This window comes from Leopardus geoffroyi, chromosome B1 (assembly GCF_018350155.1).
Source record: "Leopardus geoffroyi isolate Oge1 chromosome B1, O.geoffroyi_Oge1_pat1.0, whole genome shotgun sequence".
NCBI classification, from domain to species: domain Eukaryota; kingdom Metazoa; phylum Chordata; class Mammalia; order Carnivora; family Felidae; genus Leopardus; species Leopardus geoffroyi.
Window position 1 is genome coordinate 203,796,085 of NC_059327.1, and position 14,071 is coordinate 203,810,155.

At 60.1% G+C, this 14,071-nt stretch overlaps 2 protein-coding genes across 22 annotated transcripts in view; one reads left to right on the plus strand and one right to left on the minus strand.

Annotated features, from left to right (window-relative positions):
* Window positions 1-1,154: 1,154 nt before the first annotated feature.
* MFSD10 (major facilitator superfamily domain containing 10) lies at window positions 1,155-5,691 on the plus strand. 9 transcript variants are annotated; one of them, XM_045474760.1, is made up of 13 exons: window positions 1,155-1,263; window positions 1,817-2,017; window positions 2,128-2,224; window positions 2,392-2,495; window positions 2,752-2,910; window positions 2,992-3,153; window positions 3,395-3,503; window positions 3,587-3,698; window positions 3,865-3,973; window positions 4,072-4,162; window positions 4,286-4,333; window positions 4,423-4,512; window positions 4,704-5,691. In XM_045474760.1, the coding sequence occupies exons 2-13, from the start codon at window positions 1,844-1,846 to the stop codon at window positions 4,820-4,822; spliced, it is 1,374 nt and encodes a 457-aa protein (XP_045330716.1). In that variant the 5' UTR covers window positions 1,155-1,263; window positions 1,817-1,843; the 3' UTR covers window positions 4,823-5,691. The 9 variants fall into 9 exon arrangements, with proteins under 9 accessions (XP_045330716.1, XP_045330717.1, XP_045330718.1 ...); XM_045474761.1 differs by having other exon boundaries at window positions 1,163-1,263; window positions 2,820-2,910; window positions 2,992-3,158; XM_045474762.1 differs by having other exon boundaries at window positions 1,163-1,263; window positions 2,820-2,910; window positions 2,996-3,153.
* The window catches only part of ADD1 (adducin 1), an 88,144-nt gene continuing 79,612 nt past the window's right edge, over window positions 5,540-14,071 (minus strand). For 4 of the 13 annotated variants that reach the window (XM_045474735.1, XM_045474733.1, XM_045474734.1 and 1 more), the window contains 3 exons: window positions 12,315-12,471; window positions 9,632-9,730; window positions 5,540-7,381 (listed from right to left, as the gene is read on the minus strand). In XM_045474735.1, the coding sequence (XP_045330691.1) occupies window positions 7,023-7,381; window positions 9,632-9,730; window positions 12,315-12,471 (615 nt within the window). In that variant the 3' untranslated portion in view covers window positions 5,540-7,022. Of the gene's footprint in view, window positions 7,382-8,951; window positions 8,987-9,029; window positions 9,083-9,631; window positions 9,731-12,314; window positions 12,472-14,071 lie in introns of those variants that run through there. The other 9 variants (XM_045474744.1, XM_045474741.1, XM_045474742.1 and 6 more) reach the window with 5 other exon arrangements.

Consider the following 14,071-nt stretch of genomic DNA (forward strand, 5'->3'; position numbering starts at 1 on the left):
GAGAGCAGCCTTGGGAATGAGGGAGGAGCACTCAGCCAGCCTCCCCTGGGTCGCCAGAGACAGGTTCGCCAGCTGTGTGGCTCCACAAAGCCAGGAGGCCCCGGCAGCTGTCACAGGCACGGACCAGGCTGGCGTCACCTCCTCGAGGTGCAGGCCTGGCCAGCTGTCGTCGTTCAGCCCCGGGATCTCGTGCACCTGGGCCTCAGCCCGACGTCCTGCTCATCGGTCCCACGAGGCTGGACCGGGCGGCAACAAGCCCTAAAGCCCCAGCTTTGGATCACGCTATCACTCTGCTCCCCCCGCCCCCCCCCCCGGGCCTCTCCCCAAACCCCCTGGACATGTAATTCTCGGAAATGTCAGGATCTGTGTATCTGGCCCAGCCCAGCCCTGCCTCTTCCTGCAGGGATTCTGGAAGAAGGGATGAGACCCAGCTAGGACCAGCCTGCCAGGGGCAGAACCGAGGGCTGCTCCGAGCCTTCTGAGACACTATTTCCAACTCGTACCTCCTGCCCCTCCCCCGTGGCCCAGCTGAGAAAAATGAACATGACCCGAACGTATCCCTTGGAGAAAGTGCTAACGGCTTTCTTCTTGGCTGGAGGTGGACTCCTTGCGCCTATTATCAGGCGGTGGGACTGCTGCTATCTTTACTTGGGAGTTTCATACGGTGTAAAGAGGGGGTAGGAATGCCAAGTTGACAAGGGGTGGGCTGTGGACGCGCGTCAACTTGGAAGCCGAACCTCATTTCCAGAACTTCCCGTTGCTTTCTGGTTCGGGTCGGCCAGTCAGACGAATCCTGGAGGGCACGTGGGTGGCGGTGGTGAGGCGGTGTGGGCGTCCGCCGACCTGGGTCAGGCTGGTGGCAGGAGAGGCCAGCGCGCTGCCGGCTGGACGCTGGGGCTCCCGCGGGTCCCCTTCCCCGGCCGCCTGTCCCGGGGTCCCGGGCTCGGCACAACGCGCAGAGCCGCCGAGACACTGGCGTGCGCGGTCACGGCGGGGACACCCGCGCCGGCACGAGCCGGTGAGCGGCGGGAAGGCGCCCCGGCGCTGGCGAGCGGAAGGCGGCGGCGGCGGCGACCCCTCCCGACCCGCCCGCTCTCAGCCTGCCGGCCGGAAGAGGAAGCGCGCCGGCGCCCACGTCCGGGGCGGGAGGAGGCGTGGCTGGCGCGCGCCCGCCCCCGGCAGTGTGCCCGCAGTCCATTCCGCATCCGTCCATCAGTTCGTGTGTCCGACCCTCCGTCATCCCTGAGCTTGCGGCCGCGGCAGGTGCAAGGGGGGACTGCTCCCGCGTCCGCGCGCGCCCCACTGCCCCGCCCAGGATGCGAGCCAGGGCGGGGGTCGGGGTCCGGGATTCCGGGCGGGGCGGGGCGGGGCGGGTGATGGGGGAGGTCGGGGGCCGGGTTCCTAGGGGGTGGGGGCTGGGGGCCGGGATTCAGGGGCACGGGGACACCGCCGGGGCTGCCCTCCGCCGGGGCCTCAGTTTCCCCAGCCACTCTGCAAGACGACCTGGGGCGGCTGCATGGAGTAGGCCGGGGCCCCGATGCCCCCAACTCGGCCCCTTGGGACGGTTGGCATCGGTGGCTGCGGTTTCTTTGCGCAACCCAGCAGCCTGACTTTCCTGCCGCCTGGCATCGGGGAGAGGGCGCACTGAGGGGCCCTCAGGGAGGCGGGCAGGCACTCCCTTTAGGGTGCTTGCTAGCTGTTAGTGGGTCGGGGGCATGGTGAGGGCTGGGGAACTCTGTTTCCTCCCCGGCCCAGGATAGGTCTCTGGCTCTGGGGTACCCAGAGGTGCCCTCATGCAGACCTGCCACACTCTCAGCCAGGCGGGATTGGAGCGGCCCCCACCATGGGCTGGGGAGCAGGAGGGAGCTGCACCCCGCGCCCACCTATCCGCCAACAGCCCTTGTCAGAGCCCCGTGTGATCACCGTGGTCTTCCTCGGCCTCCTGCTGGACCTCCTGGCCTTCACTCTGCTGTTGCCTCTGCTGCCAGGGCTGCTGGAGAGCCATGGCCGTGCCCACGTGAGCCCTCCCCCACGTCTGGAGGCCCCCCGACTCCCACGATGGCTGCCCACTGCCCCAAAGCCCATCAGGGACTCCCCCAACCCCTGTCACACTTCCTTGTTCCCCAGGATCCCCTCTATGGCTCCTGGCAACAAGGCGTGGACTGGTTTGCCGCAGCCATCAGGATGCCAGCGGAGAAGAGGTACAACAGTGTCCTGTTTGGAGGTACGGCCCCAAGTCCCACGCTGGGGTCCTTGTCCCCACTTTCCTGCTGCTGGGCACTGTCTGCCCCCTTCCCGTGTGCAGTGTCCACTCCTGGTGGGGCCCACCCAGCATCACCAGACCCATGAGGACAGACCGAGTCGTGTAACCCAAACGTCTGTCTCTTTCAGGTCTGATAGGCTCAGTCTTCTCCTTCCTGCAGTTCCTCTTGGCACCAGTCACGGGGGCGGTCTCAGACTGTCTCGGGAGGCGCCCGGTGATGCTGCTGTCCCTGGTACGGGTGCCCACCTCTCACCCACCCGGCAGCGGCCCTCGCTGCCCCCTGGGTGTGCTGCTTTGGGTGCTGGCTCCTGTGGCTAAGGCAGGCTTTCCCAGAGCCGCTCCCTGTCTGCGGGGGGACATCGGGAACACAGACGGACCTTGAGTGCTCCGGAACAGACAGGGCCGGGTCCCAGCGGTGTTACCTGGGTTTGTCAGCCCAACTCTGGGCCCCTCCTGGCCTCAAGTGACCACACCTGCCCCGGGGACAGGCAGGTCTGGCCACCTCGTATGCCGTGTGGGCGGCCTCAAAGAGCTTCGCCGCCTTCCTGGCCTCCAGGGTGATTGGGGGCATCAGCAAGGGAAACGTCAGCCTCTCCACAGCCATCGTAGCCGACCTGGGCTCACCTTCCGCCCGCAGCCGAGGCATGGTGCGTGCGCGCTACGGGGCGAGGAGGCTGGGATTCCTTGCCTCGGGTCTCCCATCCCGGCTCAGGCGGTCTTCTCCCCAGGCAGTCATTGGAGTGGCCTTCTCGCTGGCCTTCACGCTGGGCCCCATGCTTGGCGCCTTCCTGCCAGCGGAGATGGTGCCCTGGCTGGCTTTGCTCTTTGCTGCCTCCGACCTGTTGTTTATTTTCTGCTTCCTGCCGGAGACGCTGCCTGCGGAGAAGCGGGTAAGGTGGGTCCCAGAACCTGCTGCCGAGCCCCAGGGCAGGGGCTCAGTTCTGTGGGCACGTGGGGCTGGCCAAGAATGCTGGGCTGGCCTCTCCTTCTGCACAGGCGCTCTTGGGGCCACAGTGCCTCCAGGGACCCCTGCCTCTTGGGCCGGGCATCTGGACCAGAGGCCAGGCCAGGTTCAGGTCGTGGCCCTCCCCAGCTGCCTGGCCGGCCTCTCCAGTCCCACCCCCTCCCCAGGCATCCTCTATCGGCCCGGGGTTCCAGGCCGCGGCAGACCTGCTCAGCCCCGTGGCCCTGCTCCGTTTCTCGGCCGTGGCCCGTGGCCAGGACCCACCCGCTGGAGACGGTAAGAAGGCACCCCCGTCGCAAGTGCAGGACTGTCGCGTCTTTGGGCTGCCGGCCCCTACAGCCGCTCTCCGTGCTCCCCAGGGATCCATCACCTTCGCCGCCTGGGTCTGGTGTACTTCCTCTACCTCTTCCTGTTCTCGGGTCTCGAGTTCACCCTGAGCTTCCTCGCTCATCAGCGCTTCCAGTTCAGCAGGTAGCGGCGCCAGCCTGTCTTCCCCGCTTCAGTGACGCCCCCCCTGGCCCATCCCTGGGGCAGGCGCTGGCTGAGGCCCAGGAGAAGCTGTGGGCTCCCAGGCTCCGGCGTGGCTGGCGGGAGCAGGGCGGTCAGACCAAGGCACTAACGGCTCCCCCGCTCCCAGCCTGCAGCAAGGAAAGATGTTTTTCTTCATCGGCCTCACCATGGCCACCGTGCAGGGCGCCTACGCCCGGAAGATCAGCCCTGGCAGCGAGATTGCAGCGGTGAAGCGGGTACGAGGCTCCCCCGGGCGAGTGGGGGGCAGGCCCTGCCGCGAGTCCCGCTGGAAGCGGCAGGGGTGGGTCCTGAGTGCTGCCATGCCCCCCCGCAGGCCATCTTACTGCTGGTGCCTGCCTTCCTCCTCATTGGCTGGGGGCTCACGCTGCCCGCACTGGGCCTGGGGCTGCTGCTCTACTCCTTCGGTGAGGGGGTCCTCCCGGGGCCAGGGTGGGAACGGTAGGGAGCCGGTGGCCGGGGATCCCGGGTCACAGCCCTCCAGGCGTCACCTGGAGGCTGCCTGCCACCTTCCTGGTGTCCCCTGGCAGCCGCTGCCGTCGTGGTGCCCTGCTTGTCCTCCGTGGTCGCTGACTATGGTAAGGAGCCTTTCTTTGCCCGAGTCCCCCAGGTGGGAGGAGACCAGCAAGCACCCGACAGCTTCCTCCCCCCTCTCTCTCCCCCAAAGGCTTGCCCAGGCAGAAGGGCACGATCATGGGCACACTTCGGAGCCTGGGCGCCCTGGCCAGGGCAGTGGGACCCGTGGTGGCTGCCTCAGGTAAGGGCCCTGGGATAGCATTCCAGGCACGCTTGTGCCCCTGGGAGGCAAGGCCAGGGGGAGGCCACGCGGCCCTGCCATCCGCCTTCCCCTGCCGCCCCGTCGGTTCCTGCCGTGGTCCTGCCATCCCCGGGGTGGAGGCGCGGCGGGGAGGGAGGGCCCGCATCACCTCTCGGGCTGTCTCTCCACAGTGTACTGGCTGGCCGGGGCCAGGGTCTGCTTCACGGTGTGCTCAGGCCTCTTCCTGCTCCCTTTCCTGCTCCTGCGCAACCTGAGGCCTCCAGCCCGCATGGCACCCAAGGCCGAGTAGTGGAGCTAGCCCCGCCCCAAGCTGGGACGGGACCTCTCCCCTCCCCCTGGGGCCCAGCCCTGGCCCCCGATAGACACTCCAGCAGCTCCGTGGTACGCGCCTGGGCAGTCCTGCCCGTCGTGCCGGGAGCAGGGACTCCCCAACACCTTTCAGGTTTTGTGTTCACTTTTCTCTCAGACACACGGTGTCAGCCAAGCCTCCAAATGACAAAATAAAGCAGCTATTTTATACCAAGTGCCTTTCGCCAGCACACGGCTGTGCCTCACTACCCCCCACCTGGGAGACCCCCGAGCACCAGAAGCTCTTATGCCTGCACTGAGCAGAAAAGTCCAAGGCTCGTCCGGGGCCCGTGACCATTCTGCACAATAGGGAGGACAGAAAGGGTGACACAGGGCCCGCCACGATGGGAGCCCACACTTGCTAGGGCCTACGTGAGCTGTGCCCTGCACCCTGGCCACCCAGGGAGGAGGGAGCCCTGTGCTGGGCTCTTCCCATCACCATCCCACCCCTGCGCATCTGTTCGGACTGTAGGGGCGTCAGGCTCTCGGGCGCAAGAGCAGGCTGGCGCCCCAGGCAAGGCGATTCTGGGTTCTAGGGGCCTTCCTGGTGCAGAGCAACAGTGTCCAATCAAGAAATAAACACTTGGGATCTCAAGACAGACTTCTGGAAGTCCTATCTTGAACAAAGGGGGAAAACAATGCCAAACTGCTTCCGAAATTTAGACAAGGAAACTGCTTAAAGAATTTTATTTGTGAGTAAAACACGTTACAGTGGAGGACAGAGGACCCATCCTCCCAAGCCTGTATCCATATATGCGACTAGACTTCATGTTGTAATACAAAGAGTTAAAATAAACTACAAAAGTGAAATAAAAGTCATTGCATGTGAGGGACAAAAGGAAGGGGCAGAGAGTCCGGGGTCAACTGAAGTATGGGCTGAGGGCTCAGCGCCTGGACGCCACCATGGCAACAAAGTGACACACAGGAGAAAAGCAAGTCGCCAGCAAGCTCGAAGCAGTGGTCAGCGCCATGCAGCCAGCCTCAGGTCCTGCCTTGGTGTCAGGAGCGTGGGTCCGCCCGGGGAGGAGGCCTGCCGGTGCCTGGTCAGGCTGGCACCGGGGCAGCTCCTGGAATGGGTCACCCACTAGTCCCGCTAAGCAGCTTCATGTGGTTTCCCAGGGGTCTGAGTTAAGTGAAACTTCACGATGCCGAACAAGGAGAGCAAGTCACGGCTCATAAGTGGCTGGTGTAAGCAGTGAGGGAGGGACCACTGGGTCTTGTACCTTGCGCCTTTTACCAAAACCAGGGGGGTCTTCAAGGCAGAGTTAAAGGTAAGAGAAGACCCCTTCTCGGTCCAAAACGTCCCCTAGACGAGTGAGCAGAGAAAAAACTTACTAAAAAGTGGCCTGTTCACGGTAAAAAAACGCAGGGTAAATTGCAAACCTGCTGAAAAAAAATTCTAGAAAGAACTCTTCCCCTGTCTTGACGTATCTTCCCCATGACAGGAACCCAGAGACCCCAGTGAGTGAGAAATGGGGAGCCCCTGAACCTGTTTCTGGCCTCAGGGTAATCAGACCACACATAGCTTGTGCTGGGCAGACACAGGTCCCCTTTGCTGTTGGGGTTTCCGGCTCAGCCCAAACTCGCCTCTCAAAGGCTGTTATTATGCCCTGGGCTGTTGGCGGGCACGTGAGTGTTTTCACAGGACTGAGGCTTTGTGTCCACAGAGTGAGATCACTCACCCAGCAGGTAACGCCAGCAGGAAACTACTAGTCTGATTCAGTCACCCGAGACCTGGGGGTGAAGGGGAGCCTAGCACACAGCACAGGTCACCTCACAACAGAAGGAGAGCGCGGTCAAGGCCAGAGCCGGCAGGGCTTCCGACCGTCTGGCCAGGACCAGGACTTCTCACCGGCAGGGGAGAGGGTGTCACCAAGGCGCAGACAGATGGGAGGGACGTGGACTCGTCTCCCCCAGAACCTGAGGCTGCGGGCCGGCGGGGGGGGGGGGGGGGGGGGGGGGGGGGACCGCTGCGCACACACGCAAGGCGAGCACCGGTGGATGTGGGGGTCTGGTCAGGCCGGGAGGGGAGCTCTAGCTACACGGAGGGCTGGGCTTTTTGCATTCCACTACACGGGAAGACAGGGCACGAGACGCGATCGGGACGGTCTGGTGGCGTCAGCTGGTGCAGGACGGGGTCTTCAGGAGTCACCCCTCTTCTTGCTCTTCTTCAGAAAGGAGGGGGTGCGGAATTTCTTCTTCTTTTTGGAAGGGGACTTGCCCGGAGACCCGTCGCTGCCAGGGTCCTCGGCAGCTGGGGAGGCGGCCTCTTCAGCCGCCCGGGCGGAGGTTGGCTCGGGGCTGGCCACCAAGGGGGACCTGGTGGGGCTGGGGGGCTCGCGGGCCTCACAGAGCCCCTCCTCCTCTTCCTCCTCCTCCTCCTCCTCCAATGTCGGGAAGCCGAGCGCTTCTGAAGGCTCATCAGGGGACAGGTCGGGGAGAGTCGGCTTGAAGGTGGCAGCGTCACTGTCCTCTCTGGAGGCGGGCTCCTGCGGCAGGTCTGGCGGGTGGGGTAGGAGAGACGGGGCTGGAGAACGGCTGCCAGACCTCGGCGGGGCGGCCCCGAGGCGGGAGGGGGCAGCGCCCCGCACGGAGCCCACGTGGACGGACGCAGGGGCTTCTGCCGACACCCGACTGACACTTTAAGTGAGGTGTGCTCTACTTCAGGGCCAGGGGGAGCTCAGAGAACAAGACGCAGGCACAATCGATCTCAGGGCTGTTTTCAGCTCCTCCTTGTGGACAGGGCGCTCACGGACAGGGCCTTGGTCCCCGGTCAGAGAGAGCGAGGTGGGCAAGTCGGGAGCATTTCAGCAGGACAGTGCTCTGCGTTAGCACTTGAACAGAAGTTTATTCTAGAACCCTAAGGGCACATTATCAGTAGTCCTGAAATTAAGCCTCAATTTCAGCCCACAACACCTGGTCTCCCCCAAGAAGAAAACCACAGAAAATCATGGTTAACTCCAGACCCCATATATCAGCATCAAACAAAATAAAGCCATTTTAGGCTGGAGAATCAAAGAAAAGAGATGAATTATGAGGTAAGAGCTAGGGGCAAAACATCAGGCCATCTTCACAAGTTGAACGTGGAAACGTAAATAGGTACAGCATAACTGGTCTGAGGGTGTGCTTCTAGAGAAGGTCCCCATCACCAGATTTCTATACAGACTCCTCTGACATTTCCAGAGGAGTGATCTGAGCACAGGAAGGTCTGAGGACTGTGTAAGCGGTGGGCAAAATGGACATCATAACGAAGGCAGGATCTAATCCCCGAACCAGTTTTGTAGATACTTAAAAACAGCCTATAGAGTTACAAGCAACTTGCTGCTTAGGCAACAGCAAACCGTCTAGTACGGAGAAATGGAGCTGAAGTCAGGAGGGGCCCCGAGCTGAGTGTCGGTGAGGTGCGGCCGGCACAGGAGGCTCCGGGCCCCAAACACTTAGCACTTTGGCTCTGGGAGGCTGGAGCTACCCTGTCCCTGCCCTTAGCCACCTTCTGTCCCAGGAAAATGAAATGTCCTTACTTGGCTAGGGCAGGAGGAGGTCGGGATTCACTCTGCAAAGCATGCAGAGATTGCCTGTGGGTGCCTCCGGGGACTTTCATCGTGTGGCCAATGTCACACTAAAAAACCAGTGCCAAATGTAGCTCTTCTGCCCCATCTGAACTGAAGCAAAGATCCAAACACATGTGACCCCTAAGCTGTCTGAACCTAGTCTAGACGTACTTCCGATCCAAACAGCAATCCAAACCTCCCGCCCAGAGCAATCACAGGCTGATCCGGCCAACATGATCGCTGTGGAGCTTCCAAGGCCCAGGGCTCCCTGAGCAGGGCCCTCAGTCCAGGGGCCCCAGGGACAGGCTGCCACCACCCAGCTCTCTGGTGACCGAGTCCCTGCCAAGATGCCACTGCCTGGGATGGAGGAACTGGGTGTGAGAAAGGGGGAGGGGGGCCCTCTATTTTTATTTTGAATAAACAGAAAACAAAACTGAGGAAGCAACAAAGAAGCAGGAGAATGAGGCAAAGCACAGGGGATGCTGGTGAAACAGCAGAGGGCCGGACGGGCGGTACTTACTATGGTAACAGGTACTCTTTAGCACATCCACCTCCTGCTTGTGACGCAGCCACAGGAAGAGAAAAGCACAGGGAGAGAATCTAGGCATTCAGTCACAGCCGCCGGGTTATAGAAGGATGGCTGAGCCATTCTCGTGGACAAGGAACGGGGGGAAGGTGAGCCACAGGCTCCCAACAGGCACGGGCAGCACGACACAGAAGACCGAGGGACAGACACGTGGGCCACACGCCACAGACACGCGGTGGGCAGTCCGAGAGGCCAATGGAGGCCTGCACTCGCACGGACCAATTACTACGGCAGGTCCAACGAGGTACCACGGCTCAGACATGATGGAAGACGTTTCCAGAGGAGTGATCTGAACACAGGAAGGTCTAAGGACTGTGTAAGCAGTGGGCAAAACGGACATCATGACGAAGGCGGGATCGAACCCCCGAAACCTTTCCCGCCTGGTTCTGACATCTCACTAACAATCCGTTTGTCCTTGAGTTACCAAGGCCAGAGCCAGCAAGGAGGGCCGGTTCAGAACCATGTGGTGGGTGGCTTTCCATGCACTCAGTCCCTCTACTGCACACCCGGCTGCTCTCCCCCCACGGGACAAAAACGCGAGGCCCACCCCTCCCGGCCAACGCCAGACCCCAGAAGGCCACGCGCCCTCCCACAGCGGGCAGCCAGAGCTCACCTTCCTCAAGCTTGACGGGGGTGCTGGGGGGGGTGTGGGGGGCAGCAGGGTGTTCTGGAGGACTCTTCTCCTTCTCTTCTCTGCTCTCGTCCAGAATCTCTGCAGGCAGACACACAGAGAAGCACGTGGTAAAGAGCTTCAGACATCGTGAGCCTTCACCCTCCTCCACGGCAGGCAGCCCCTGACCTCCCTGCCCAGCCCATCTGGCTGCATCCAGGAGACTGGGAGGGCTCACGACCACACCGTCTTCACCTCTCCAGGATAAAGAAAGCCCACTATGACTGTGCATCTGAATTTCAGAAAGATTCAACAACTTTGGAAACAAAATTAATTTCTACTCTTAGGCCAGAGAGAATCCGCCAGAGCTGACCGACTGGAGGCCCCCGGCCTGTCCTCATCTGTCCTCCAGGGAGGAGCCCCTCCCCACGTCCTCACTGTCCAGCCTCCCCACTGCTGAGCTAGCGGCCCAGGGTCCCAAGCACCCTCACCCTGCTCACCTCCTCAAGGGATGGAACATGAGAATTACGTGGGTTTTCATTTTCTATGTAGAACATTTTCTGCCAATAATTTAAACCTGGCAGCTAATAAAGCATATTTTTATTCTCTGAAATAAAATCACTGATAAGGACCAGAGGAAAAATTACAGGTACTAGGACCAAACGAAGATCTAGGAAATTTCAAGCCTACTTCTCATTTAGGGAAAAATACATACTAATATTATCTTAATTCCCTAAATCTCCTTATCTCACTTACACTTTTTATATTAATGCTTAGCATCACTAGGTCCCATATTTTGAACAAGCAGCTACAATCATTAGGGCCTTTGATCTCAAAGAGATGCCAACCCACCTTCCTGAAGCCTGATTTCTATCAACAAAGGCCTTCGCATCTCCTACAAGTTCCCTCAACCAGAAGAAGGTGCCAGAGCCCTGAGGCTTTCTTTCCTCCTGCCAGAAGTGCTGACCTATGGCACCCAACACCTGTCCCCCGCCCCCATGCCAAGGGCCAGCAGCAGTGCCGGGCAGGGGTCTCCTGGCAGCACGCCCCCACTGGCACTCCCACTGCTGACAGCTCTGTGGTCACAGAGCACGGACACAGCTGTCCTGTCCACTCAACTGCTGGAACGTCCCTCGTCATGGAGCCTCGTGTATGGGGAAAACTCCTGTATGTCTCGTGGTTTGACTCAAAAAAACATCTTGAGGGGTGCCTGGGTGGCTCAGTTGATTGAGCGTCCAACTTAGGCTCCCTCAGGTCATGATCTTGCGGTTTGTGAGTTCAAGCCCCACGTCAGGCTCTGTGCTGACAGCTCAGAGCCTGGAGCCTGCTTCGGATTCTGTGTCTCCCTCTCTCTGTCCCTCCCCTGCTCGTGCTCTGTCTCTCTCTGTCTCTGTCTCTCAATAATAAATAAACGTAAGGGGAAAAAAACAACACCTTGTAATCCGGGCCCCCCGACACTGGAGGGGCCCAGGGTCAGACGCATGTGTGTGCTCTGGAATTGGGGCCGGCCCACGCACCACCCCCAGGGCTCTAATCTGAGGCAGAGACTTATGGTGACAGCACAGAGAGCTCTCGGCGGGGCTGTGCGTACATGCAAGGGAGATGATCAGAGACACAGAGCTTGGTGTGACGGGAAGACTGGGCTCACTCTGATTCGATATGCACTAAGTCTTAATTTTAACGCACACCTAACAAAGTGACACAGACGGAAAACGACGGTTTTTTGCATGACCCAAATTCCAATAGCAGCTATGTAATGTATCATTTAGTCTAAAACAAGACCAGAAAAACCTAAATCGGGGCAAATCAGAGACTCGGGAGCAGTACTCAGAGACTCAGGAGTAGTTCCCGGTCAATCCCCACAGACCCAGGGCCATGGAACACTTGTGGGACTTCCACTCCTAAAGGCAGATTCCTAGGGGCTGAGCCAAGGAGGAAGTGTGGTCCCTACAAAGACCAGGATTAGAACTTAAGGCCCTGAGGACGGCAACATGAACCTCCTGGGCGGGGAGGGCGGGGGGACATCTGTGCCCAGGGTCTGCTGGTCTCAGCCAAGGCTGCCTGGGGAAAGTGATGCAGACCCACTGGAGCCTTCCTGGTAGAGGCAGGGGGAGGCTCAGCTCTGGCATTCTCAAAATTTTTGGATCTACTTTTCAAAACCTAAAGTTGAAAACAACTGCTCCGTGAGGTTCTGGTTCTTAGAACCATTTATTTTCATTTGCTGCAAATAGTCCCATTGTATTTTACAAAAACATAAAATATGACCTCCTGTGTCAGCGAGTTACCAAGAGAAGCAAAGGGCCACACTCCCACTGGGTCTGGGACCCAGAGCAGGCCGCACGCTGGGCCGTGGGCCTGCCAGCACACCTGTGCAGGAAGACCCTCCAGGTTCGTGCAGGAGGGAAGTTCAGCTCTCCGACATGGTCTCTTGCACAGGCACCGTGCACACTCACAAGTGTGTCTCACGGTCTAATTCCTTCGGGACTAGGAAACGTGCGCTCAGTGACGTTCTGAACTAACCAGACCCAAGGCTGCTCTTTCATGCGAGTCACTGACCTTATCGCCCACCGTTAACACCTGGCACAGAGGAGCGGGCACAGCGCTTTCTCTTGCTTCGGGGACGGCCCGTGCGGCCTGCGCCAGCATGCCCAGGACTCGCCCAGGACTCGCGCACACGCGTGCTCACCTCCAGGGCCCTTCTGCTTCCGCTGCACCTCCCTACGGTACTCTTCCAGCTCCCGGTCGGTGAGCGTGCTGAAGGGGTTGGGGCCCGCGGTGCTCACAATGACGTGGGGCTGGTACTCCTTCTCAATGATGGCCTTGGAAGCCGTCACCAGCTCCCCCTGCAGACAAAGAGGGACGCCCCGTCGGTGGGAGCCCTGCCAGAGGGGACTCTCCCCCATCCCGGGCAAGGCTGCAGGCGGGGCGGGGCGGGCGGGTTTCCAAGAGTGCACGCGCACACACCCACACCCACACCCACACGCACACGCACACGCACACGCACGCATCCCTGAGACGGGGCCTAGGAATCGCCCTGGGCCCTGAGGCAGAGGCCGGGCTGCGGCCTCCAGTGGTAGGAGACAGAGAAACACAATTTAAATGCCACAAAACAAATGTACCAGGAGGAAAAAAAATCACAGGAGAGTCCTTCAGGTTTCAGAAGCAAAAGCAATGAGGTGCAGACGGACAGCACAGAGCGGGCTCCTCCAGGAGAATGCCGTCTCCACAGTGACAGGCAGGACGGAAGAGTGGACTTTTGAAGTCAACTGCCCCCCCTCACGACAGCAGAAAACGTCAAGGGTTCCGATGGTCAGGGAAGGTGTGCTCGGAGACTGACTTACTAAGTTCACAGGTAAGTTCTGTCCTTTTGACTATGTATTTAGCTTACAACCAGCTCCCGAAAACGGATCCCAAGAAATTGTTTTAAAGTCCCAAAATATCAGTATTTGTCTGAGGAATTTGGAGAACTAGGAACATGTAGAAAAGAGAAGAAAATAGGAAGAAAGCAGCTCGCAGGTCACACCCAGTCTGCAGGGAAGAGACAGACCCAGGGCAGGGCAGGGGGTAGGGGGAAGGCAAGCCTCAGAGGGAGAGAGCCAGGAGGGCAGCCCTGGGCGTGTGACGTCCGGCCCCCCTCGCCTGCCCCAGCACAGCTCCGCACTCCACTGCTCAGCCTGGCTGGCCCCCAAATGCCCTGGGTTCATTCACTGAGAAAGTCAGCCAGAGCTCACACACACGTGCGCATTACTTATCAGGAGCTTCCAAAAACCACCTAGGAAAGGCGAAGCCAAAATTCTGATGCCAGGCTGGTTTGCCAACACTCTCCTCAGTGAGAGGCAAACACCAGACACAGGCCGTGCCGACCAATGTGCACGAGGGACAGGGCCAGACTGGGGCCACCTGGGCTACCTGCTACCCTGGCAAAGCCTGGGAAACCCGGATGGAGGGGTGACTGTCCAGCAGGCTGGGTGCAGAGCATCCAGAGCACCCCAGGATTGTTCTGGGATGCAGACCCAGGGAAGAGAAGGGAAGCACCTGCTGCAATTGGCCGCCTCTGCTTAGAGAGCCTGGATGGTCAAGGGGAGCCCACTTTCTGACCAAGGCTGGCCCAAAGTCAACCGGCTTTTCACTCACAAGCTGCCCTGTCTCAAGACGGGTAACCGAATCCCTCTTCTCGGTAAAGCCTGTTCCTGTGCATCGGCTTCAGTTGTGCCATCCTTGGGAGGAGCTGCTGGGCTGACAGCAGGAAGTGCTGGGTGGGGGTGTCCTGCAAGCTGGGGCACTTGACCTGCTGCACGTGCACCCTGCTCGCACTGCCAACAAAGCGACCAGGCGATACGAGGTTTGAGAGAAATGTTTAAATCCATTTAACTCAACAGTTCAGAACAAGGAATGAATAAAATATCAAGCATCAACTGCCACAGAGGCACCTGCGGCAAGCGA

Excerpts from the sequence above, each read along its gene's own strand:
- MFSD10 (XM_045474754.1), top strand. The coding sequence starts at position 1,844 with ATGGGCTGGGGAGCAGGAGGGAGCTGCACCCCGCGCCCACCTATCCGC. Across the intron at positions 3,154-3,394 it reads CGCTGCCTGCGGAGAAGCGG|GCATCCTCTATCGGCCCGGG; the intron begins GTAAGGTGGGTC and ends CCCCCTCCCCAG. Across the intron at positions 4,513-4,703 it reads ACCCGTGGTGGCTGCCTCAG|TGTACTGGCTGGCCGGGGCC; the intron begins GTAAGGGCCCTG and ends GTCTCTCCACAG.